Source organism: Gopherus evgoodei, chromosome 7 (assembly GCF_007399415.2).
Source record: "Gopherus evgoodei ecotype Sinaloan lineage chromosome 7, rGopEvg1_v1.p, whole genome shotgun sequence".
NCBI classification, from domain to species: Eukaryota; Metazoa; Chordata; order Testudines; family Testudinidae; genus Gopherus; species Gopherus evgoodei.
This window is the reverse complement of record NC_044328.1, coordinates 84,424,694-84,449,606: the sequence shown is the minus strand read 5'-3', so window position 1 is coordinate 84,449,606 and position 24,913 is coordinate 84,424,694. Positions and strand designations below refer to the sequence as shown.

Genomic DNA, 24,913 nt, shown 5'->3' with positions numbered 1-24,913 from the left:
GTCTGACCCAGGGGGAAAAATCCTACCCGACCCCAAATATGGTGATCAGTTTTAGACCCTGAGCATGTGGGCAAGAACCACTAGCCAGTCACCTGGGAACAAATTCTCTGTAGTACCTCAAAGCCCCCCCATCTAGTGTCCCGTCCTCAGCCATTGGAGATATTTGCTGTTAACAGTCACAGATCGGCTTCATGCCGTTATTGTCAGTCTCATCATACCACCCCTCCATAAACTTATCATGCTCAGTCTTGAAGCCAGTTAGGTTTTTTGCCCCCACTGCTCCCCTGGGAAGGCTGTTCCAGAACTTCACTCCTCTGATGGTTAGAAACCTTTATCTAATTTCAAGCCTAAACTTGTTGATGGCCAGTTTATATCCATTTGTTCTTGTGTCCATGTTGGGGCTTAACTTAAATACCTTCTCTCCCTCCCTGATATTTATCCCTCTGATGTATTTATAGAGAGCAATCATATCTCCCCTTAGCCTTCTTTTGGTTAATCTAAATAAGCCAAGTTCTTCGAGTCTCCTCTCATAAGGTGGGTTTTCCATTCCTTGGATCATCCTAGTTGCCATTTTCTGCACCTGTTCTGTTTGGAAGTCATTCTGTTCTGTTCCTTCCATATACCTATTTCAAATTGATAGAGAAGCTCAAAACATTAAAAGGGACGAACCTACCCCACCCAAAAAACAAAAAATCAATAATCCAAATACTGGGTTACTATTTTCCTGGGGGAGAATGGGGGTAACATAAACAAAATCAATTTTTCTTGGAAGTTATACCTTGCAGATTCTTTCAGCTGTCCTTTTTCTGCTTTGTTTTAAGATGTATGGTGTAGTCAGATCTTCCAGGTTGCTTTGCAAGTGTCCAGCCCAGTGCATGCACTTGTGCTTTACCTTTTTGTATATCTGTATTTCAATGCAAACCCTGGAGTGTCTCCTCCTTGGGAACATGCGGCCCTTTCCCCAGCTGTTTGCCACCTGCTCACTATTTCTCCCAACTGTCCTACCTCCTGTTGTGAATGGAAGATTCAGGAAGTTTCCATGATACTCCTAAATTAAATTGATCTGTACAGTTTTTGTTCCTCCATGGGTTGAGAATGTATAGATTTGTCAAGAGTTTTTTAGTCTCCAAGAGTGGGAATCCACTCTGGTATCATTAGGTGGTAATTATTAACCTGAATGTTCTTTGCTTGCCATTACTCAGTGACATGAAATAAAATGTTCTATCTAAGGGCACTGGGGCACTGGCATTTGATCTCAGAATGAGATTATATGGCCAGTGCTTCAAAGAGCCAAAAAAATTTGAGAGCTCAGAGAGTTCTTCCCTGAATCACATTAGTGAGCTGAGACCCAAAAGTAGGAATCTAGCTAAATAATGTTTTCAGAGAAGCCTAATTACAAGTGAGTAATTATCTGTTACTACCCATTTTTTCCTTCTGGTCTCTTTGTTAATATATATCCTGTACTTACTTGATACAACGGTCAAACTAAATAATAATCTGAGGAAAACGGAAAGCAAAGAAATCCTGTTTGAATGCCGCTTGAGACACAGGTCCCAGAGTTGTACCTCTGATCCAAAGCACAGTCTAAAAATCTCCCTTCAAAAAACTTCAGATTCCTTTGCATCCAGGATTCTCCTTCTATCTCTGTCCTTGTGTTTGCAGAAGGGTATGAATTATACAGAGAAAAAAAGACACTAGATTTCAGAAACCTCAGCATGAGGCTCACACAATGTAATAAAATGACTTGTGTAGCAGTGTGATGTCTTTTATTCTTTCTTTTTTGTTTTGTTCTAGGACTGTATCAGTTTAGGCTCAGGAGAGCCAAACAGAAGTGCATATCACTCTTTTGTCCTCTACCACAGTAACAGCCCTCGTTGGGGGGAAATTATCAAGCTACCCATCCCCATTGACAGGTTCCGTGGGTCTCACCTTCGCTTTGAGTTCAGGCATTGCTCCAGTGAGTGCAACATGATCCTTTGTCCAAAACAAATCTAAAAATGTTGATTTCTTTCCATTACAAGTAGAAGATTAAAATGCTATGTCACTGGAGGAGGGAATCTTAAAGTATAATAAGTACAGTGTTAAGGATTCTGGTGCTATCAAGAGTTGTTAGAGAATATAAAAAAGGGGTCTAAATTAGAACATGCTATTCAGTACAAGAGACTCCCATATTGTTTTCCTACTGTGTTCTTTGACATATTGTTTTTTCAAGTTGTGCATATGATTTACTCTGGTCAACACAATCTTGATAAAGGCTTGTCTGTTTTACATTTGTAGAGACTAATTTTGTGGTCAATAGCATAAACTGCAACCTAGTAGAGTGCGTGTGTCTATCGATAGATAGATAGATAGATTAGATAGAAAAATTAATCCTGATGTGGCTTCATGCATTGATTGTTAGAAATACAGAGAGGCTAAGGAGTGAGTGTGTAGTGTAGAGAGTGAGGGGGGGAAATGCACACACACACTTGCAGCATATGCAGAAATGTTTCTCGGTGTTCTTTATTTCCTGTTGCAGCTAAAGACAAAGGAGAAAAAAAGCTTTTTGGCTTTGCATTCACTCCTCTGATGAGGGATGATGGCACCACCCTATCGGATGATATCCATGAGCTTTATGTTTATAAGGTACCAATGCTCACAACTCTTCTAATGCTGCACTGCAGACCTGCCACTCATTTATCCCTACTTCAGTGTAGATACATTTGAGTAAATGTCATTGCATTTCTGATAATGCTGTTTTTCATTACATGAGGAAATAGTGATAGGATTCTGAACCTATTTATAACAGATCCCAATTTATAGGATCCTCCTCAAATTATAATGACCTTTGTTACTCCTCTCTGGTTTTAAATTCAATCTCACTAGTATTCATAACCACCCAAGAATGCTATGAGGGTATGTTATAACTATACGCTTTTATGCTCTGAAAACATGCTGTTATGGACAAGACTAGTAATGTGAGACACCATAATCCTGCTCGGCAATACCCTAGCAGAGTAATTTTGTCCTTACAAGGTTACCCTAGTTTTTTCCTTCAGTGTATATATATAGCTCTCAAACAGATGCATTACATCTGGAAGATCCTTACAAGTTGTGAAGGGATCTGTGAGTGAGAGACCACATTTTCTTAAGCACAAGTGACTTAATGTACTGTACCTGAGGATGGCAAGCATAGGCTTCTGTGTATAGATTTTCTGTGCACTCAGAGGATTGTACAATGGCATTCTGATTTATGACTAGGTATCCTAGATGCTATGATAATACAAATAATAATTCAGGCTAGCAGGTCATGAATGTGTGGGATAAAGTAAATCAGCTGGGTAAAATTTAGTTTCCTTTCTGTATCTGCAGTGTGATGAGAACAGCACATTTAATAATCATGCTCTGTACCTGGGGCTGCCCTGCTGCAAAGAGGACTACAACGGCTGCCCTAACATCCCTTCTAGCCTCATTTTCCAGCGTAGTACCAAAGAGACCTTCTCGATCTCCACCCAGCTCTCCTCCACCAAACTCACCCAAAACGGTACCATAACTGTCCCTTCTGAAAACAAGGCCATTGAAACATGTTCTGTTTTTTCACTATAATGTCCCTTTTTTCTATGGGTTAATATTAGCTGTGCTTATATTTACTAAGCTCCAGTGCTACTGGAATGAGTAGAGAAAGGGTTTTTTTAAGGAAATGAGCATACTAACTTGTAACCGAGATAGCAGGTATATTCTGTAAATAGAGGCACAAAGGCTAGGATAAAACATTGTTAATTCTGATTAAACTCATGAGAATAATAAATTCAAAGTTAACTTGTTTACTCAATTCTAAATTAACTCTGTTGGGCTTTGTATTGAAGGTTTCTGTGATCAAGGCTTGATGTTGCTTACTTCAAGTCCTCAGAGACACCAGAGGGCGAAATGTGGCTGCCCACAATGCAACATCAAGACAAAATACAACCTTTACTTTTTAAACACCATTCATTTCTTTCGCAATAATGTAAGATATGTTTCTAGGTTTACTCCTTAGGTTTTCTTTTTGAGCTGAGGAGTAATTCATGGAACAAGTATTGTCTCTTCAATCTCTATCACATTTTGGGGGTGGGTTTCTTCCTGCCTTACTTGTTTATAAATTTTGAGTGGTTCTGTGTGTGTTTCTAACCCACAAGCTTTTGTTATGGGAAGGATTCTTGAACTGTTGTTAACTGTTTTAGAGGCTTCACTTAAACTTATACCGTGTTTCAGTCTTTCATCATATTGCATGAAAAGCAGGAGAGAGACCACAGATAAGATCTGAACGTGCAGTGAAAACTGAAACATTTCTTTCTTTCTTTTAATGGCCAGTCTGGGCCTCGATAGTTGTCATACTGATTCTGAACTTTAGTATCCCAGCTATGTACTGCCTGTACTAGACATTCTTCAGTGTCCTTGTGCTTTATAGTATATCAGAGTGCATGTTCCTTTCTTGTGTCATTTTACAGTTGACTTGCTTGCCCTCTTAAAATGGAAGGCTTACCCAGACCGTGTAATGGATATCCTAGGAAGACTGAGGCATGTCAATGGCGAGGAAATTGTTAAGGTACTGAGTCAACTAATGGTCACTCTTACTAATGGAAAAATTATTTTTTATGATAACAAAGGAGCAAACCAGAAGAGGCCTTCCTGTGATTGACTCTCTGCTGTCAATTTTTAAAGTCCGGATAATATGACTGTTATCTGAGATGTTATGTACCTGGTATTTTTTAGGGGGCTCAGGGTTTTGTATATATATTTTTTCAGTGTGTAGATAAGGAAAAGTCATGTTTTTGCTTTATTCCTCGACCAAAAAAAGTTAAAGATTGAGATAATGTTGAACATTACACATTAATCTTTAACAACATTAGAATGTTGCAGTTATTTAATACATTTGAAAGAGAATTTAGACAAGTTTAAGAAAATAAATGTATGAAAGCTGGGAATTTAAAACACTGTAATTCAAAAATCCTAAACTCCAGAAACGCACAGTAAATCCATATTATCCTTGCCAACCACAGCTTCTCCTTGGAGTTATTGTCCCAAAGGGGCTCCACTTTAGGCAGACACACATCCAGGCACTTTTGATCAGAGATTTTTCACCAGCAGTGTCCACATCTCTGCCTGCTCCCTACACATCCTCGTGCTCTGGACCAACGGTATATTAGTGAGGAGCAGACCCACTGCAGCTCCAGTTCCTTTTCAATCACCTGTAGCTAGAGAGGGGGCATTGTGGTGTCTGCTAGCTTAGCATACCTAGCTGACCATTTATTTTATTATTTTCTTATTTTTGTTTCTTCTTGGTACAAGCTGTGCTTTTGGAGGTTCCCCCACCCTTGTTTTTCACAGCAAGGGCCTCTGCCCTTTGACCTCCTTTGTCTGCAGCCTTCCTCCTTGGGCTATGCCCCAAAACCTGGATTTTAAACCCTGCCAGACCTGCCATGGGTCCTTCCCCTTGGCAACGGGCATTCCGGCTGCCTCAGAGAGTCCCACATCCTACAAAGTGTAAGGTCTGCTCTGGTTTCAGGAGCAGATCCAGGAAGCTGAGGGAGGACAGACTAAAGTTACTTCTTATGGAGCAGTCCTTGAGAGCCACCATCACTTCAGGGTCCAACTCCCTGTGCATACATTTGCATCAACCTCTCAGAGCATTCTGATGATGACTTTGGCTCCGGTGAGCAGAGAAAGGGTAGCTTCAGAGAGTTCAAAGCCCTCTAAAAAGAACAGACATCACTACCCCCATATGTGGCATATAAAAGAAGGGGAAAGTCACCCCAAAGGCCAGGGATTGAGAAGGCAGGATGGGTACAACTAGGCTTCTACCTCCTCTGGTATCAAGATGTCGGTACTTATGAATAAGACTTCCAGTGCACATACTGAGAAGTCTTAGGACAATTGTTCAGCACGATTGTCGGTACCCTTGGAGCCCTCCAACCTGAAGATTTGAAAAAACTGCCATTGACCCCAATCCAGGCACCCTCCTCAGGCTTTGTGCATAAGGAACATATGGACCACCCATCCATACTGTCTCCAGTACCACTCAATTCACCTCAGCCTGAGGAGCAGTGTCCAGAATTGCTGATACCAACCAGTTTCCTCTGTCACGAGGCTCTCCAAGTCACAGCCTGAATCCTCTGTACTGAAAGGTACACAGGGATTTCCTACCAGTACCAATGTACCCACCTATCCTGACATACTGCCCAGCTTCTGTGCACCTCCACACTAAAAGTTAGCCACTGGTTCCAACTCAGAATCCAGTATCAACACAACCACCAGTACAGACATAACCAACAGTACCAACAACTCCTAGCTCCTCCGTTAGATACAGGGAGGCAACACCTCCTTGGACTCAGACATTTCTGTCCAGGATTCCACTACATTTCCATTCCAGCCTCCCTCTCCAGCAGTGTACTGTAAGTACAAGACCCCTGGAATGAGCCAACTTCCAACCTGCCAACCTTGGCAGGAGAATCCTTACAGTCCCTTCTGCTTTCCTTATACACCTCCACTTTGGGCTTTCTGGAACCCTTGAGCTTCTTATGCTGACTAATTTTATAGAATGCTCTCACAGAAGAGGACTTATCAAGAAAAGCAGGCACTGGGACCATATTCTCCAGCAACACTGCCAGAACCCATGTCAGTGTGTTGCAGCCAGGATCCCCACTGACCCAGCAGCAGGTCTTCTGCCACTGCTAGGGCCCCAGGCTGGGACGCAGTGGAGTGGGAAGGCCTGCATCCCCCCTGCTATCCAACTTGTCTTCCCCTTTCCCAGGTCCTTTGGAGGCCTGGGCTCATTGCTACTGTTCACATTGCTACTGCTCTGCCCTGCCTGAGCTCCTGACTCATTGTTTTTTGTTTGGTTGGTTGGTTGGTTTTTGGTTTTTTTGGAGGGGGAGGGGTCCACTTTTGTTTTATTTATTTCTCAGAAGAGTTCCTCCTGGCCCTTTCCAGAGAGAAAATACAAAACAAGATGCAAAACTTTGTTTCATGTACATAAACAGCCTGTTGGAGTATAAAGAGCAACCGATAAGTGTTTCAGAAGAACGTTGGCTTACTCCAGGGGCACTTCAGGAATAACCATGAGGAATAACCATAATTTCTCCTTTCGTCCCACTGGGATGTTCTTAAGTCATTAGTCACTGTTCTTTTACAAATTTGCCATGGAGAAGATATGGAGACTGGAAATCATGCTGACAATTGGAATAAGCCATTCCTAATCCCATCCCTGACCCAAATGCAACAGGCTGTGTCTTTCTTTTAAAGAAGATAACTGAGAAAACAATTCCTAATCCAAAACTAGCACCCAGTTTGACGACCGAGTAGGCCAGACACCAATCCCACTTCCTGCCCAACTCGTGCTCCGATGCCATCGTGTTCCCTCCTCCCCCCCCGCCCCGCAGTAGCAGCATCGCTCGCAGGTCACTCTCGACTCCCCCACACCCCCATTGTTGCCCTGCCCTGACCCAGGGCCTGGGCTTATTGCTACTGTTTGTGTTACTACCGCTCAGCCCCTGCCTGAGGGCTTGAGCTTCTGAGTCATTGTTGCCACACTCTGAGCCAGGGCCTGGGCTTATTGCTACTATTTGTACTGTTAGTGCTCCACCCTACCTGAGGGACTGAGCACCTGACTCACTGTTGCCCTGCCCTGACCTAGGGCCCGGACTTACTGTGCTTCTTTCAGTTGCTGCAAGAGCCGCCGATGGAGACTCCCACTGCTGGACTAATTCCCCCAAGACATCAACAGTGTATAGTGAGGCAGTGTGGCTCCCTGCTGCCCCGGAGAGGGATGAGCCCCAGCTAACCTCTTTACACCACGTGATACCAAAGCTTCTTTGCAGGCCTCTCTCGATGCTGCTAGTACAGCCTCTTGTTCATTTTGACTATTTCGTCCAGGGTCACAAATCACCTCACTATGAATCCTGTGGTGCACCACCCTGCCCAATTGCTACTCTGTGATGTACACCTCTCCCAGAATACATCAGATCAGACAGATGGATACTTGAAGTATTATAGTCAGGTTACACCATCCAGTTCAGTCCCATTCCCTCTTCCTCATCGCTTTTGGAAAGGGAGATGGAGACTGAACCTGGACCCTGGGCTGGCGCAACCCATAAGGTGACCTAGAGGGTCGCCTAGGGCACTAACATTTGGGGGGCGGCAGCCACCCCGGTTGTTGGCGGTATTTCAGGGGTGGGACCGTCCACCACCTCTGTCGGGGGTGCCATTTTGGGCACGGGAACTTCCGCCAAAAAAGCTGGCGGCACTCCTGCCTGGACCCCAGGTCTCTAAACACTTTAAAAAAAATTGCAGAGATTCAGGATGGCATCCCTAGCAGCAATAATTCCATCATTAACTCGTCATTAATTGATTAATTCCCCTTCCTATATTCCCTCAGTCCAGACAATGACTATGCACAGGGTGCAGGTGAGACCCACAGATACTGCTGATGAAAAATCTCTGATTAAAAGCTCATGGGCACGTGCGCATCCATAGGGACAGAACATCTCGAAGCATTCCAGTTTCTGTACTGGTAATTAACCCCTCTTTATCCTCCTCTTATTCTTGCAACACGAAAGAAAGGAAACCTTCTTTGTTATGTCTATAAATTAAAATAACCTGGATGGTTTTTTGTTATTTGATTATATAACCTTCACCTATCATTTTGGCCTGTAAGAGCTATGGGAGAACTCTCAGGTCTAGTCTGCTGGGGGTCTGCAGCTTGTATGTTCAGGATGAATGTGTAAAGACTTGATTTCTGTCTGTAGTTGTAAAAGGGGTCTCTAGCCATTATTGTGTTTGGGGTGAATGTTGCCTTAAATTATGATTTCCTTGTATTTTAGTATTTGCATTGTTGTGAGAAAGTACAGCTAAGCAATCTTACCTCTAAATTAACCATGTTTTTTTGTGTGGAAATATTGAAAAGGTGACTGTCTCTGAACTCCCTTCCTAAATAAGCAAGAATACTCAAAAATTCATTAGTTGCATGGAGGCAATGATGGAACTGAAACTCCAGTCGACAGTTTGATTTCTGAGCTAAATATGCGGCTCTGCTTGTTCACAAAGCAACAACCTGGTGGCTATTAGTTATGACTGAGAAACCTCAAAAATTTCAACATTTGGACCTGAATAGGCTCAGAAAATGCCAGATGGCTAATCAGATTTATTTCAACTTTTTAGGTCTCTTTTCTTCTATGTCTTGCCCAGATCCTTCCCTTCAGAGCAAGTAGATCATTCTCCCTTACCATGACACCAACTGCTTAACAATCTACAAGAGGCCTTCTTTATCTCTCTCCACTTTTCCAAATCTCTCCTTAGTCCTCAAAACTAGAGCTGGTCAGAACATTTTTCACAAAATGTTTTTTCATCAAAGTAAGCTGTTTCACCAACACTGAAATGTTTCACAGACATATATATATATTTTGATTAAGTTTTTAACAAGAACATTTCCAAGGTCCAGAGTGGACTCTCTGGTCATTTCCAAGGAGAGAGAGAGAGAAACCCCAATTTGAAAACCTGGCCTTTTCAATCCAAACATAGATGTTTAGAGACAATTTCATTTTGCAAAAAAATTAAAAAGGTTTTGTTTTCCTTCCAATACAGAACAAAAACAAATTTTGGCAATCTCTATTGTGCTGAGTTCCAACTCTTCTGTTATCTTACATGCCCCAGGCTTTTCCAGATCAAAGATGATATTTCAGAATACATTCACACACTTGTGAGCCTGGCGAAGGACATATGCATGCCAGATATGAAGACAGTAGCTATCCCTTCCACTAGTTCCAGAAATGCAGAGAGCTCTTTCTGCAATTTATTTTGCAGAATTTGAGATTTGGAAGGAGGTGTGTTTGAGCTCTAGGATAGTGAACCCAAAAAACCTGTCCACTCTAATAGTACTCATTTTTGAACAATACTAATTATTGAATGTTGACTTATATGACTATGAGCAAAACAGGCCTACTCCTCCATGTCCATATTTGAATTCTTCACAAAATTCCATAATTTTGAGAATAAATGTTGTGTTCAATGCAGTACAGCAAGGGTCTGCACAGGGATCATTTTTCTTTTGGAAATCGTAAAAAATATGTGGACTTAACATATTCCAAGTGAAGTGGTGTCTGACTCCCTTTTGGAATTCACTACCATTCAGTGACAGCTGTATCTTTTTTTCGGGAACTTCATAAATCATTTTGGGGTTTTTTTCTTATTTTTCCACATCAGAGAACCCGGTGGAATAGATTGCACAAAGCTAACCTACAATGCCAGCTATCAGTTTCACGTATAGCTAGGGTGACTAGACAGCAAGGGTGAAAAATCGGGACAGGGTGTGGAGGGTAATAGGAGCCTGTATAAGAAAAAGCCCCAACTATCCCTATAAATCGGGAAATCTGGTCACCCTACCTATAGCACTGTCACTTCGCTATCTTCTTCTCCAGTGGGTCCTGTTTATTGAAATGGAAAGCAATGGGAGATCAGCACACTGAGCAGTCTGCCATGTCATGGACAAAAGGGGCTGACATTATATAGCTAAATTGTTGCACAGATACTTGATTTAAAAAACAAAAACCTGAATGTCTGTCCTGTAAAATACAACCATTTTGTACTAACAATGTCTTGAAACATTTACTGTCTACTGTGAATCAGTGGATGTGCTTGTATCAGATGTGGAATGCTATCTGACATGAGGTTAGGACTGCGGAATAGTGAACAGTTTTGTCAGTCTTGGGCAATACTGCTGATCTGCCCAGAGACAGTGAAAGGCAAACACTATGTAAATTAAGTGAAAATAGTTTGTAATAAAATATTTTTTCTGTTTTCTGTCATTTTCTTTTATAATTGTTCTTTGTAAAGGGAAGGGAGACATTCTTGGCAATGAGTAATTTTTCATACACATACTATGGATGAATCTTAAGTGGTCTGTTCCTGCAGAATGGTGGTAAAGGCATAGGAAAGTATGACACATCTGAGAATAAAAGCAGTGCTATTGAATGTAAGCAGGGTTTGTAGATTTAAATTCTCTGTCTCTTCCTACCATTTCAGTTCCTGCAAGATATTCTAGACACGTTGTTTGTGATTTTGGATGACAACACAGAAAAGTATGGCCTGTTGGTCTTCCAGTCACTGGTAAGTAACCCCATTCCATTAAATTAGTAGTTTTCTTTCTCTGTTGGTCAGTATTTCCCGTGCTCTTATTACCTTATCACCATGCCTTATTGCTATTATCTTATTACCTTAAAATGTATGAGAGATTCAGCTGGAGGTTGTACACCTGTACTTTTTTGTAACTTTATTGGGTGCAAGGAGTAGAATAACCATAGCCAAAATGTGAGGAGAGAAGGATTACATCCATCGGTATGGGAGGGGCAAACAATAAGTCAGAGAGGAGCATTTCCATTGTCAGCATATGAAAAAAACGCATTAACATCTGACTGTTTCTTAGCCTGTTTAGCTTGTTCATTTAATCCCAGGTAACATGTGCAGTTTGCTCTGTTATGGGTTCCCTTCTCTATCTTCTGCAGGTGTTCATCATAAATCTGCTACGTGACAGCAAGTATTTCCATTTCCGACCTGTTATGGATATGTATATTCAGAAACACTTTGCAGGAGCACTGGCTTACAAGTAGGTTGTGTTTTGTCATCACTTCGTACAGTAACACTCTCAGACTTTTGAGTAGTATGGGCACCAGAGTCATCACTTTTACAGTAGCAGAGTATATCTGGTATTCAAAAGCAAACATTCTGGAGAAAAAAAATCATAGCATGACTTCTAAATCTAGCCACAGAGAGAAGTTGCTGAATGTCATGCCAGTCCTAGTTCCAGTCTTATCCTGCAGGGGCTAGGAATGCTGTGAAGTGAGGAAGTACTTCGTGTCACTCAGCAGCAACTAATTAGAGGCTGTGTTGTTTGATGGGCCCCATAGAGCATCCATCCTTCCTATACTAGAAGGATGCTGGCTACTTGAGGCCTGCATGAAACTTAAGCAGAGATCATGGAAATGATTCTTACATTTCTTATCAGGAATGTATCCACTGGCACAAAACCAATAGCTTCCACTTTAGGGAGACAAATCACCTATTCTCTAATACCTTTTCTTATGGCTAGTTTCAAAGAAGAGGGCAAATATTCAGATTAGATCAAGGTATTCTATTCTGTGAGATTAAAGGCAGAATGTTCATTTCAACAGAGAATTAGAAAATTAATTTCCATTAACATTCAAAAGAGTGGTGAGCCTTCTTTTCCAGATTTAGAAAGCAGTAGCAATTATTAGCCAGGATTGTAATTTACCTTTCTTCCAAATTGCTTCTTGTGCATAATTTAGTGGCTCCCAAACTGGGTCAAAACAAAGTGAAGACAACGATCTTCTAGCTCCATCATTCTTGATCCTGATATTATAGGAGTCTCAAGCTATAGTGTATTGAAAAAATCTTAAATAGGTTACATTAAAAATGTTCTTTTAAAACAGATTGGAAACTGTATGCTTGGTATGGGATCACAAAGCACAGTGAAGTTCAGAATGATGAGAAAGCAGTTTCACAATTTTTAATAATCAGTGTCATCTTTGATCTAAGAGAAATGTTATTTACAGTTCTACTTTCTTTTGATGAGCTGGTGTCTAAACAAACTTGTTCTTCAGCATATGTAATACCTCAGGGCATTCTAAACAGTCTTGTGCACTTTAGGAAATTAGATGGAGGTATTTTCTCTCTGTTTTTGCATAAGTTGGTCTCTTCCAATTTCAAATAGTTTCTGAAAATTGCTTATCTATAAGAGCCTTACTCAGATTGCTTAGCCAAAGAGAAATACTACATGTATTTTATTTTCTGTAAACTGATTATTTTCTTTATTTGAAGTGATTTGTTATAACCCCTTTTTGATTCTTTGTTTCTTGCCGTCTGAGTTAATTATGAAAGGAGAGTTATTTTTTGGTGTCAGAAATTTCTTTTTTACATTTAAATTAATGTATATGCATTACTGTAAACTTGGTTGTTTAGACTAATGTGCCTAATTATTAGAAGTGAATGTAACAAGAGAGCACATTGCATTTCTTGCTGTCTAAGGAAACAACTGCCAAGTCGTTTAAAAAGAAAAACAAAAGGTTTCAGGGTTGGCCACTTTCAGTTAATTGCTTGATGTTTCTGTCAATGTGTCTTTTACTCAGAGAACTGATCCGATGTTTGAAGTGGTACATGGACCGATCAGCTGAGCTTGTACGACAAGATCATATCCAGGAAGCAATGAGGGTATGTGTTTGTTGTAAATACCTGTATGTTCAATGTAGCTGTGGCTTCTACACAGCTGAGGCTGCTCTAAGGCACATGAAACCTGTTCTTGAACAGATTTCCAGTACTCATTTGTCCAGAGCAAATTTCAACTTTTTGTCAAAAACTGCTCAAATTCTAATCTTAAGGTGAAATTCACCCTTGTGCAGAGGGCAGTACAAGGTCTATGCCTCCTTAACTCCTACCAAAACCCTATTTTGTGAATTTAAGTGATATTTTTGTGCAGTGTTGGCCTTGTGCTGGCCCTCTGCACAGTAGTAAATTTCACCTTTATAAAAGTAACATTTTATAGCGATTAGAGTACAGACTGGGAGTCTGTAGTTCTGATTTTTATATCTGGCAGTGACACAGACTGGATGAAGCTCTAGACTATTTTAACAGTAAATGGACCCTTGAGTGGACCATGGTAATGACAGATATCATCCCATAGAGCATGGATCAGTTGTCAATGAACAGAGCGTGATTTTGAAAGAAAACACAGCTTCCCATCCCTGTGCGTGAACCAGGGGAATCATTTTTGCTCTAGTTCAGTTCCACAGAAAACAAATAAAATACTACCTTTTTACTACAATTATAGTATAACAGCAATTACTCAAAGTCACTAGGATTAAGAGATTTACTATAGAAAGTCCGTAGAGTTTGGTTTTCAGATGTTCACTAGGTGGAGAAACACAAACTGCTTTCTGAGTTCGCCTTTGTTGAACCCAGAGGAATGAAGGTTGGCTTCACTGATAGGTTCTCAAATAGATCATTTCATCTTGAGCAGATCCAACCTTTTTCAGTAGATTCTGGGACAGGCAAACAGAAATATGTCACCTTTTCTCATAAATGACATTTCCAGCTGGTATACACCTTCACATTTATGCTAATGATGCTCTGACACAGATCAGACTTTGAATGCTCTTTTTTTTTTTTTTGAAGGATGGATAGTTTTATGTCAAAGGCCTGTAAGGTCACGGTCCATTTGTTGACTTCACATTTTAGAGTTAATTGCTGTGTCTGCATCCTGAACATTAGCTTCAGTTCAGGAGCTATGTAAAGCATCTGTATAGAGATGGACCATTACTGCTACTAGCATCATTTCAAGTTGTCTGTGTAGCCTTTGGTAGAAGGTTTCACCAAGTAGTAATCCAACAAAGAGTCCACACTTCTGAGTTGCTACTTCTTTAAGTCCCTACGATCACAAGACTGGTATCAGACTTGAAGAAAATGTACTTAATTCCTGAAAAATTACTTTTTGTTAATTTCTCTGTGCTTGTCTGACAGTCTTTCCCTGGGTTTAAATGTTCTCTACCACCTCCTTCAAGCTGTATTTCCAATCTTTTGTTCTTCATAGTGTCTGTGCTGTAAAACAGTAGGATTCATTGAGTATTTGCAAACTAAAGCAGAGGGCTTTGGTGCCACACGCACACACACACTATTTTGCCTTTGCCGCTTGCAGAAACTTAATTTCCAGTTAGGGACTGAAGTCTCTTTTGTCTCTGTTAATTGTCAGACAATGCCTCCAAGATAATAGCGTTCAAGAAAACAGAAGGTTTCAGGGCCTTTCAATTGATTTTTACTTCTCTAAGGGCCTTACACTCTACAACTGTGATTTTGTAGACTAACCGAACTTCCAACATTTAACATGATTTGTTAGTGTCCATGCGCCTGCTTTTCTGCCATCCCAGCCATGTGTTTGCACCCACAACTAGTGCTCTACCTAACTCCGTGAGGGCATTCTGGGCAGCCATTGCAGCAATAGCTGCCTGCCTCCAGAAGCATGGGTCTTTTTAAGGACCCCTTTTTTCATAGAGGATTATGAAACATAATGTACAAATCCTATAATCCTCTTCCTTGGGTCACAGTGACCTTTCCCTTTTATGGAGAATTTCAAGTCACTTCACATTGCTTCCAGTCACTTCTGGAATTTGGTGGTGCAGTCTGTAAGCAAAGCAGGGCAGAAATTGTAATACACTCAGAGCACTCTGTAAAGAAGGAAGATGCAAATGAAGAGGAAGATTCCAAACTGGATCATGAGGAAAGTGGTTTCTGGGTCAGGTCAAATGTTATATACTAATGAGACAGTGTTGTATAAATTAAAAGGAAGTTGAACTGACCCATGTGATCAAGGTTACCACTGTACCAGAGATAATGGAAGACTTTGAAGATTGTGACTTCTCAAACTGTGCTGGGACTATTGATGAATCTCATTTCCCAATTCTTTGTCCTTAAAATCAGTCCACTGATTTCTGCAAACATAAGCCTTACTGGCTGTTGCAAATCTTAGAGAGCAAGTTCTGGAACTCACACTGGCTGACCAGGCAAGATGCATGATGTGAGAATGTTAAAGAATTCCACTTGTGACAGGCAGGAATAGTTCTTCTTCGAGTGCTTGCTCGTATCAATTCCAATTAGGTGTGTGCATGCCATGTGCACGATCGTTGGAAGATTTTTATCCTAGCAACACTTGGTGAGTCGGCTGAGGCGCCTCCTGGATGGCACCTTCACAGCGCCGGATATCTACCCCAGGCGACCCAGTGGCCCCTCAGTTCTTTCTAACCGCCTGTGATGATCGTTGGAACTGTGGAGCGCAGCTTAGCTGAATTCCACTTCCCCAACTTTTTGTGTAGCACTTGTTTGTAGTTGTAAATAGTTTTAAGTAGTTGTTATTAGTTCTTTAGTAGTACTTAATAGTTATTTTTCTTAGTGTAAATAGTAGTTGGGGGTAAGGGGCTTCTCCCCTCCCCACCCTACCAGTACCCAGGCTGATGCCTAGTCCCCGGGTTTCAAACCGTTCTCAGCCTGCCTTAAACTGATGCCTATGGGAGAACCCCACGACTCCTGCTTGAAGTGCCTGGGGGAATCCCATCAATCTGACAAGTGCCGCATTTGTAAGGCATTCAAGCCTCGGATTAAAAAGGAGCGGGACTTTCGCCTGAATCAGCTTCTTATGGAAGCGTCACTTAGCCCAATGTCCTTGGCCCCGCACCGAGACCCGGTGCTGACTTTGTTGGTTCGAAGCATGCCTGCGGCACCGGAAGGGTCAGCGCCATATCCAGACACCGGCAAAGACTCCTGGCACCAGACATCTCCAGCACTCTTATCAGCATGGCATTTCTCCTTGTCTCTGGGACCGAAGAAGCAGCGCAAGCAATCTGCTGCCCCCTTGCAGTCACCGTTGCCACCTGTGCTTCCCTCGGAGCCACATCCCGTGTTGGAGTGTCTGGCAAAGGCATCAACCCCGGTACTGTTGACTCGGAACGCTAAGGGCCGTCAAGTCTGGTGCACATAAGCTCCCCGGTGTGTACCGTGGTTGAGCTCAGGCTGCCGTCCATTCCAGAGACATTATCCACAGCGTGCAACCTCATTGCACTCACAAAGTCGAGACCATCATAGCCTTCGGTACGGCTGGTATGGGCTATTCCTCAAAAGGAAAGCCCTCCATACTGCGCCCTCTGTCTCAGAGTGAGATAGGACGGCACCGATCCCAGTCCCAATCCCGGTGACAGTCTCGATCCAGACGCTGGTCTTGTTCACGGCACCGCCCGCAGTCCCAGCACGGATCACCGTCTCAGTGCCAGTCGCACCCGCAGCTCCACTCCACCTCACAAAGATCTACTTCTCAGTTATGGTCGGTACCGGTCCAGCTCCCAGCACCGATCCCAAAGCCAGTCTGAGTGCCAATCTACTCGTAGTCGATCCCGGCACCGTTCCAGCCATAAATCTTCATCAAGGTCCTGATCCATCTCTGGGCACCAATATGACTGCCGGTCCCTATCGGGATCGCAGTACTGCTCGAGAGCACAGCGCCGATCTCCATCTCCACAGCACAGTGCGGTACTGCACAACAAGGTGACACAGCAAATGTGCTCGACTCCACCTTGGCCATACCACCCCACCTCGAGGTCCTCCCAAGCAGGAAGTGACTAACAAGTCCAGAACCTAAATGTGGATGGTGTTAGCCAATGGCAGGATGAGGGCCAGGATCCTGGTCAGGGACCTTTGCAATGGTCCTTTTGGATACCTTGGGCTTACCATCAGGCCCAGGGTGTCCCCTCGGGGGTTTCTTGCTCTGCTTACTTGGAGCCCCTGGTACTGGACGCCACTGTGAGTCGCCCTCCCTCGGGTGGCTAGGAGGCAACGGCCCTGCCCCCAGGCCAGGCCCCTGCCCCTAGCATGTTGGACCTAGGGCAGCCGGATCCTCCCCTACAAGACATTTCCCAGGACCCATTCGTCCCCAGAAGTATCCTCCTCGTCTTCACCCAACGAGGCGGTGGTGGGTACATCCTCCTCTGGCCCCCCACCTATAGATCTCCGTGCCCACCAGGAGTTTCTCCACACAGTGGCACAGAACATGAGCCTGCAGGTGGAGTAGGTGGTGGAGATAGAGGATCCGGTAGTGGACAGTCTGTCTGCTGACCCACCAACCAGAATAGCCTTGTCCTTTATCCGCACTATTCAGGCTAATGCCACTACAATCTGGCAATCACCAGAGAGGAAGTATTTGGTCCCCTCCAAAGACTACAAATACTTGTATACTCACCCCCAGCTGTGCTCCCTCGTTGTACAGTCCGTTAACGAGAGAGAAAGATATGACTAACAAGCTCCCGCTCCTAAATCCGAGGATACTAGACCCCTGAATATATTTGAGCACAAAATTTACTCCACTGACGACTTGCAGCTCAGAGTGGCTAACCAGCAAGGCCCTCTTGAGCTGATACAATTATAATACCTGGAACTCAATGCAGAAGTTCAAAGAACTTATTCCTCAGGAGTCCAGGGAGGAGTTCGGGACCCTACTAGAGGAGGGCAAGAAGGTAGCAGGGACATCTTTACAAGCCTCAATACATGCGGCAGACTCGGTGGCTAGGTCTCTAGCCTTAGGCATAGCTATGCACCGCATCTCGTGGCTACAGGTCTCCAGGCTCCCACTGGAACTCCAGCAGACTATACAGGACCTACCCTTTGATGGTCAAGGTCTCTTTTCAGAGAAGACGGACTCCAGGCTTCACAGTCTGAAGGACAACTGGGCCATCATGCGTTCACTGGGCATACATACCCTGGTGACGCAACATAGGCCCTTTCGACCCCAACCACAGCACACCTACCCTAACCCCCAGTCGAGACAGAACTTCTTTTAGATGATGCAGCCGGGGTGGTAGGCGAAGACAGTCTGGTACAAAGACGGACCAGAACCAGGTTCCCCCCAAGCCATTGGCAGGGCCCAAACAAAATTTTTGAATGTGTGCCCGAGGGCGGAGCACCAGGATCCTTCCCTGCCTTTCAACAACCACCTCTCCTATTTCCTCCATGCGTGGTCCCGTATAACGTCAGACCATTGGGTCCTACATATGGTGGAAAGTGGATACCACCTTAAATTTGTTTTTCCCTCCCTCCCGCCCATCCCTCTTCATGAGCAATTCCTTCTACAGGAGGTGCAACTGCTCCTAGCTATTGGAGCGATAGAGGAGGTTCTAAGGGAACTGAGAGGCAGGGGGTTTACTTACATTATTTCCTAATCCCCAAGGCAAAGGGAGGGCTACGGCCCATCCTGGATCTGCGCAGACTCAACAAATTTGTGGTAAGGTTGAAGTTCAACATGGTTTCCCTGGGGACCATTATTCCTTCCTTGGATCCTGGAGACTGGTACGCTGCCCTCGACATGAAGGACGTGTACTTCTACATAGCGATTTACCCACCGCACAGGCGTTTCCTTTGCTTTGTGGTCAACCAACAGCACTTCCAATTTACCGTCCTTCCCTTTGGTCTATCCATGGCACCAAGGGTCTTTACAAAGTGTACGGTTGTCATAGCTGCCTCACTCGTTTGACATTGGATCCAAGTGTTTCTGTACCTCGATGACTGGCTCATTCAGGGTCACTCCAGGGATCAGGTGCAATCTCATGTTCAGTTCACCATGAGTTTGTTCAGACAGCTGGGCCTGCTGCTCAATGTCAGAAAGTCCACTTTGGAGCCAACCCAAAGAATAAACTTCATCAGCGCAGTCCTAGATTCGAGAGTCGCCCATGCGTGTCTACCGCATGAGCTCTTTCAGTCCTTGGTGAGCATCACCCACGGCTTCCAAGGCTTCCCGACCTAGACAGTATGGACCTGCCTGGGTCTCCTGGGACACATAGCGTCTTGTAACTTCATGACCAGACACACCAGACTGCACCTCCATCCACTTCAGACCTGGCTCTCAACCATATACCACCCAGGCCGGGACAGCATGGGCACAGTGGTCACGGTACCGCCAGAAGTCTTAACCTCACTGGACTGGTGGCTGAACCCCAACTCAGTATGCCAAGGAGTACCATTCCATGCCCCACAGCCCTCCCTGGCCCTAACCACGGATGCATCATCTTTGGGCTGGGGCGCTCACCTTGTGGACCTTCACACACAGAGCCTTTGGTCCACACAAGAGATATCCCTCCACATCAATGTACAGGAGCTGAGAGCAGTGCACCAGGCTTGTCAAGTGTTCCGCAAGCACCTTCAGGGCTGTTGTGTTGCAGTTTTCACAGACAACACAACAACCATGTTTTATATCAACAAACAAGGGGAAGCGCGATCATCCCCCCTCTGTCAGGAAGCCATTCACCTGTGGGAATTTTGCATAGCCCATTCAATCTACCTGGTGGTGTCATTTCTCCCAGGAATCCAGAACACCTTAGCAGACCGCCTCAGCAGATCCTTCCAGGCTCACGAGTGGTCGATTCGCCCGGACGTCATCCATTGTGTTTTCCGGAAGTGAGAGATTCCCCAGATAAACCTTTTCACCTCTCGCAAGAGTCGGAAGTGCCAGGGATTCTGCTCTCTCCAGGGACACTCCCTGGGTTCCCTGTCAGACGCCTTCCTAATAGTGTGGAAAGACCACCTGTATTACGCCTTTCCTCATTTCCCGTTAGTCCACAGGATCCTGCTCAAGTTGTACAGGGACAGAGCCCGCTTAATTTTGGTGCCCTGGCGTGGCCCAGGCAGCATTGGTATACCACTCTCCTAGATCTGTCGGTGACCACTCCAACTCCACTTCCGTTATGGCTGGACCTGATCACTCAGAAACACGGACAACTCTGACATCCCAATCTGCAATCCCTACACCTCACAGCGTGGATGCTGCATGGCTTACTCAATCTGAGCTACGTTGCTCCTGCTCGGTACAGCAGGTACTTTTGGGTAGCAGAAAGCCCTCTACCAGGTCCACGTATTTGGCCAAGTGGAAGCGTTTTTCCTGCAGGTGTACTCTGAGCAATACTGCCCCCCTGCAGGCACCAGTACCTATCATCTTAGACTACCTCTTGTCCTTGAAACAGCAGGGCCTAGCAGTTTCATCCATCAGAGTACACCTAGCAGTGATTTCAGCCTTCCACCCAGGTGAAAATAGGCACTCGGTCTTCTCCAATCCCATGGTCAGCAGGTTCCTCAAGGGATTAGAACGTCGGTACCTGCACATTCGACATACAGCCCCTACGTGGGACCTCAGCCTGGTCCTATCCAGACTTATGGGTGCCCCATTCGAGCCGATGGCCACCTGCTCACTCCTGTACCTTTCCTGGAAGACAGCCTTCCTCGTAGCTATCACCTCAGCGACCACACCCTGCCTTCCTTCCTAAGGTGGTGTCTGCCTTCCGTGTCAACCAAGACATCTTCCTCCCGGTCTTCTATCTGAAGCTGCACACTTCTTGACGGGACCAACAGCTGCACTCCCTAGACGTTTGCAGGGCCCTTGTCTTTTACATTTAATGAACAAAACCTTTTAGGAAGACTATCCAGCTCTTCATAGCTGTGGCAGACAGGATGAAGGGCCTTCTGGTCGCCACCCAGCGCATCTTGTCCTGGATCACATCATGTATCCATGTGTGCTATGACTTGGCTGGTGTCCCAACTACACAACTTACTGCCCACTCCACTGAGGCTCAAGCTTCGTCCTCTGCTTTCCTGGTTCATATACTCATACAGGAGATATGTAGGGCAGCAACTTGGTCATCGGTGCATATCTTTGCTACCAACTATGTGATAGTCCAACAGTCAAGGGGTGACACGGCATTTTGCTCAGCAGTTCTGCACTCCGCAACATCTTACTCCAACCCCACCGCCTGGGTAAGGCTTGGGAGTCACCTAATTGGAATCAATATGAGCAAGCACTCGAGTAACCATCTTTTCTTCTTCACCTTTGTGACTGTTGTTCTTCGAGATGTGTTGCTCATATCCATTCCAAACCCACCCCCCCTTCCCCTCTGTCAGAGTAGCTAGCAAGAAGGAATTGAGGGAGTGCTGGGTCAGCTGGGGTTTATATCCGGCGCCATGAAGGTGCCACTCCAGGGGGCGCCTCAGCTGACCCACCGACTGTTGCTAGGGTAAAAATCTTCTGACAATCGTGCTTGTGCACAGCTAATTGGAATGGATATGAGCAACACATCTCGAAGAACAACAGTTACATAGGTGAGTAACCGTCTTTTTTCACGAGTAGGGACATTAATAATGTGTCTCTGCCAGCTGTAGAGATCCAGCCTATCCTTTGCTTCCTTAGACAATGTAGTTATAGGTACCCAGACTATGAGGATGGCATCAAACAGCACTTCAACTACTACTTCAGCCATGCCAAAATGGAAGACTGAAGGGAAGGGGGAGGTGCCTACTGAAGCAAAATGGCATGGCCTCATTGCTGCTGCTTGTGTACTCCATGTGATGAGAGTGGAGAGCACTATGTTTTCATATGGGATACTGACACACAGTTCTATCCATTTTCTCAGCTAGCTGTGAGTCCTGTGATTACTATTGCTGATCATGCTGGGCTAGTTAGCATAATAAAGCATTCACTATGACAGTATTTTTTTCTTACACTGACACTTAGCTCACCCCAGAGTGCTTCTCTACCAATTGATACGTAGAATTATAAAATCATAGAAATACAGCTAGTTGTGCTGTTTAGATCAGTGTTTTTTAAAATATGTTAGTTAAAGCATTTTAGCAAACACATTTTTAAAATACACCATTTATCTTAGTCTGTACAAGCCATATTGTGACATTTCACTCTACTGTAAAAAACTCACTGAGGTAATCCTCTGGAACCGCAGTAATTATCACTCACTATATAGTGTTAAATGCTGTATTTCAAGGGGATTATTCCCCCCTCTGCCTGGGCTAAATAGGGACAAAAAGAAGTTGCTATATGGGGAGAGAGAAAGAAGAATCCCTAACTCCCCCTGCAACTGTATTCAGCTGGGAGAAAAGGGAAGCCTGTTTGCTACTGTACAACTGCTCCTTGCTGGTACTAAAGTTATGGCCTTCCAGAGACCCTCACATCCTGCTCCTGCCTCCTTCTACGCACACATACTGCTATTTCTACACGCAGTTGCACAGGCTAAAGAGAGGCCGGGCCATCATGTCCAGAGTGAAGAGCAGGGTTTTTTTTCCCTGGTAGGCCCTCTTCTGTTACTCTAAGGGTATTTGAACATTTGGAGCTGGAGGTATAATTTCCAGTTTGAGGAGACGTATTTGTGCTAGCTCTGATTGAGCAAAGCATGCTACAAATAGCATAGCCACAGCAGCACAAGCATCAGTAGGGTCTAACCACTCCAAGTACATGCCTAACATATTATGCCATCTTGGGTATCTCTACACAGCAATCAGTGGTGTGACTGCAGCACATGTAGATGTACCTAAGCTTGCTTTGATCTGGCTAGCTTGAATTCCAATAGCAGTGAAGCTGCAGCAGCAGGGGCTATACAAGCCTACCCATGACCCTGGTATTTACTCAAGTGGCTAGCCCAGGCAGCTGCAATATCATTGCTATCTTTTCTAGAAACAAAAGATGTATTCTCAACTCAAGTTAGTTAACTCGGGGTAAAATCCTGTTGAAGACAAAGTTGTTTGTAGTTCTCATGTAAGTTAGAAAGTTGACTGAAAGACTAGGCTCCCCCATAGTTTTTAGCTCAAGCGGCTAACTTACACAAAAACTGCCTACTGCATTATCTTCACTAAGATTTTGCCTTAATTCAGTTAATTTGAATTAAGAACAGAACTTTTATCCTAGTTAGACATTTCCATAGTGAAGATTGTTGGTGAGGAGAGAATACTTAGCTACGAGCAGGTTGTACATAACTGTGTTTTTATTTACAAAACCTGTTTTTTTTTCCCTGTTCTCTGTCAATGAAGAATTCCATTATTCATAATGTTATTAAAATCTTCCTGGCTCTCTTTAAAGCTCCTTTATCCCTCTCTTTCTTTGTTACTCCCATTCCTCTCTTATTCATTAAGGCCTTGGAATATCTTTTCAAGTTCATTGTCCAATCTCGGATCCTTTACTCGAGAGCTACTTGTGGAATGGAGGAGGAACAATTTCGCTCCAGTATCCAAGAGCTTTTCCAGTCCATCAGATTCGTGCTCAGCTTGGACAGCAGGAGCTCAGAGACTCTCATCTTCACACAGGTTAGCTATTTTCTATACTTGAATACAGGAAGTGCAGAGGTAACTATTTTGTGCACAAGCAACATATTCATCCAATATTTAAGAGCCATAATTTGTGCTCTTTTACCGACTGATTTTACAGAAATGAGTAACATAGTTGCACAGTAATTTTAGACAGTGAACAGATGCAGAACAGCTGGGCAGTTTTACCGTGAAGAAGGGAGACAAATGGATTGTCATGTTATATGGTTAGAGTAGACATTCCATATTCTTGTTGTTTTTACGTTGTGTCTCATTCATAAACACGTCTCAGAATTGGCACAGAGGAATTTAAATTCCTTTATTAGTCACAAAGAAAAGTAACAGCTCAAGTCAATACCATAGGTCACAGCAGCTGCTCATAGTGGAAGAGTTCTGATTGATGTGTCATTAACAACTAGGAAACCCTAGAAAAATTCACATCCTCAGTTTCACCATCACTACTGGAATCAATTGTGGATTGACAACAACCGTATTATGATATCCTTATTCATGTTTGGTAATGCCTTACTCTGCAAACAGTCCCGTTGACTTCAGTAGGAGTTCACATAAGGTAAGACGCTCCTCAGTGTGAGTAAGGATGTCACAGTCTGGCTCTGTGTTATTGTAAGGATCACTATACTAACATTTAAAACTTAACACTTTACACAGTAGGATCTTTTGTTGTATGTACATACCCTAGCTCAGAGGCTCTCAAATTGTGATTTGCATAGAGCTGACTGGTAATGCGGTGCTGGTTCTCGACATTCTCCATTGTTAAAATGCAATAAAAGACAGTTACAGATACGTTTAATATTGTCCTAATAGGATTTTCCATGGAAGCAATTGCTGTAGTTGTCACAATAAAGTTTAATTATCCCAGTGGGAGGGAAAGTGGTCAGCAAGACAATCTCTCTCAAGATGTGGTCCACATTATGGCAAAGTTTGAGAACCACTGCTACAGCCTTTGGTTTAATCACTTAGCAAGAGTATGGACCAGTGTCATCAGAAATCACTGCAACTTTCTACCAGGAAACTGACATTCGGGGAAAAATAGTGTCTGGGGAAACTATTCTTTTGTTTTTCATTTGGGCTATCGTAAATACATAAGGGAAGCTGAACTGAGGACAGGATAGTTCTCTCTCTCTCTTTTTGCCCTGTGTTACTACTGTCTTTCGAAGTGTCTTCATTTCAGGCATTTGTATATTTATAAAACCTGTCCTGTTTA

General features: G+C 43.7%; 1 protein-coding gene across 9 annotated transcripts in view; it reads left to right on the top strand.

The window, feature by feature from the left end:
- Nucleotides 1-24,913, top strand: part of DOCK3 (dedicator of cytokinesis 3) — a 612,097-nt gene that overhangs the window by 447,684 nt on the left and 139,500 nt on the right. For all 9 annotated transcript variants that reach the window (XM_030569027.1, XM_030569026.1, XM_030569028.1 and 6 more), the window contains exons 16-23: nucleotides 1,795-1,957; nucleotides 2,519-2,625; nucleotides 3,352-3,523; nucleotides 4,467-4,564; nucleotides 11,035-11,118; nucleotides 11,514-11,614; nucleotides 13,155-13,236; nucleotides 23,518-23,688. In XM_030569027.1, the coding sequence (XP_030424887.1) occupies nucleotides 1,795-1,957; nucleotides 2,519-2,625; nucleotides 3,352-3,523; nucleotides 4,467-4,564; nucleotides 11,035-11,118; nucleotides 11,514-11,614; nucleotides 13,155-13,236; nucleotides 23,518-23,688 (978 nt within the window). The remainder of the gene's footprint in view (nucleotides 1-1,794; nucleotides 1,958-2,518; nucleotides 2,626-3,351; nucleotides 3,524-4,466; nucleotides 4,565-11,034; nucleotides 11,119-11,513; nucleotides 11,615-13,154; nucleotides 13,237-23,517; nucleotides 23,689-24,913) is intronic.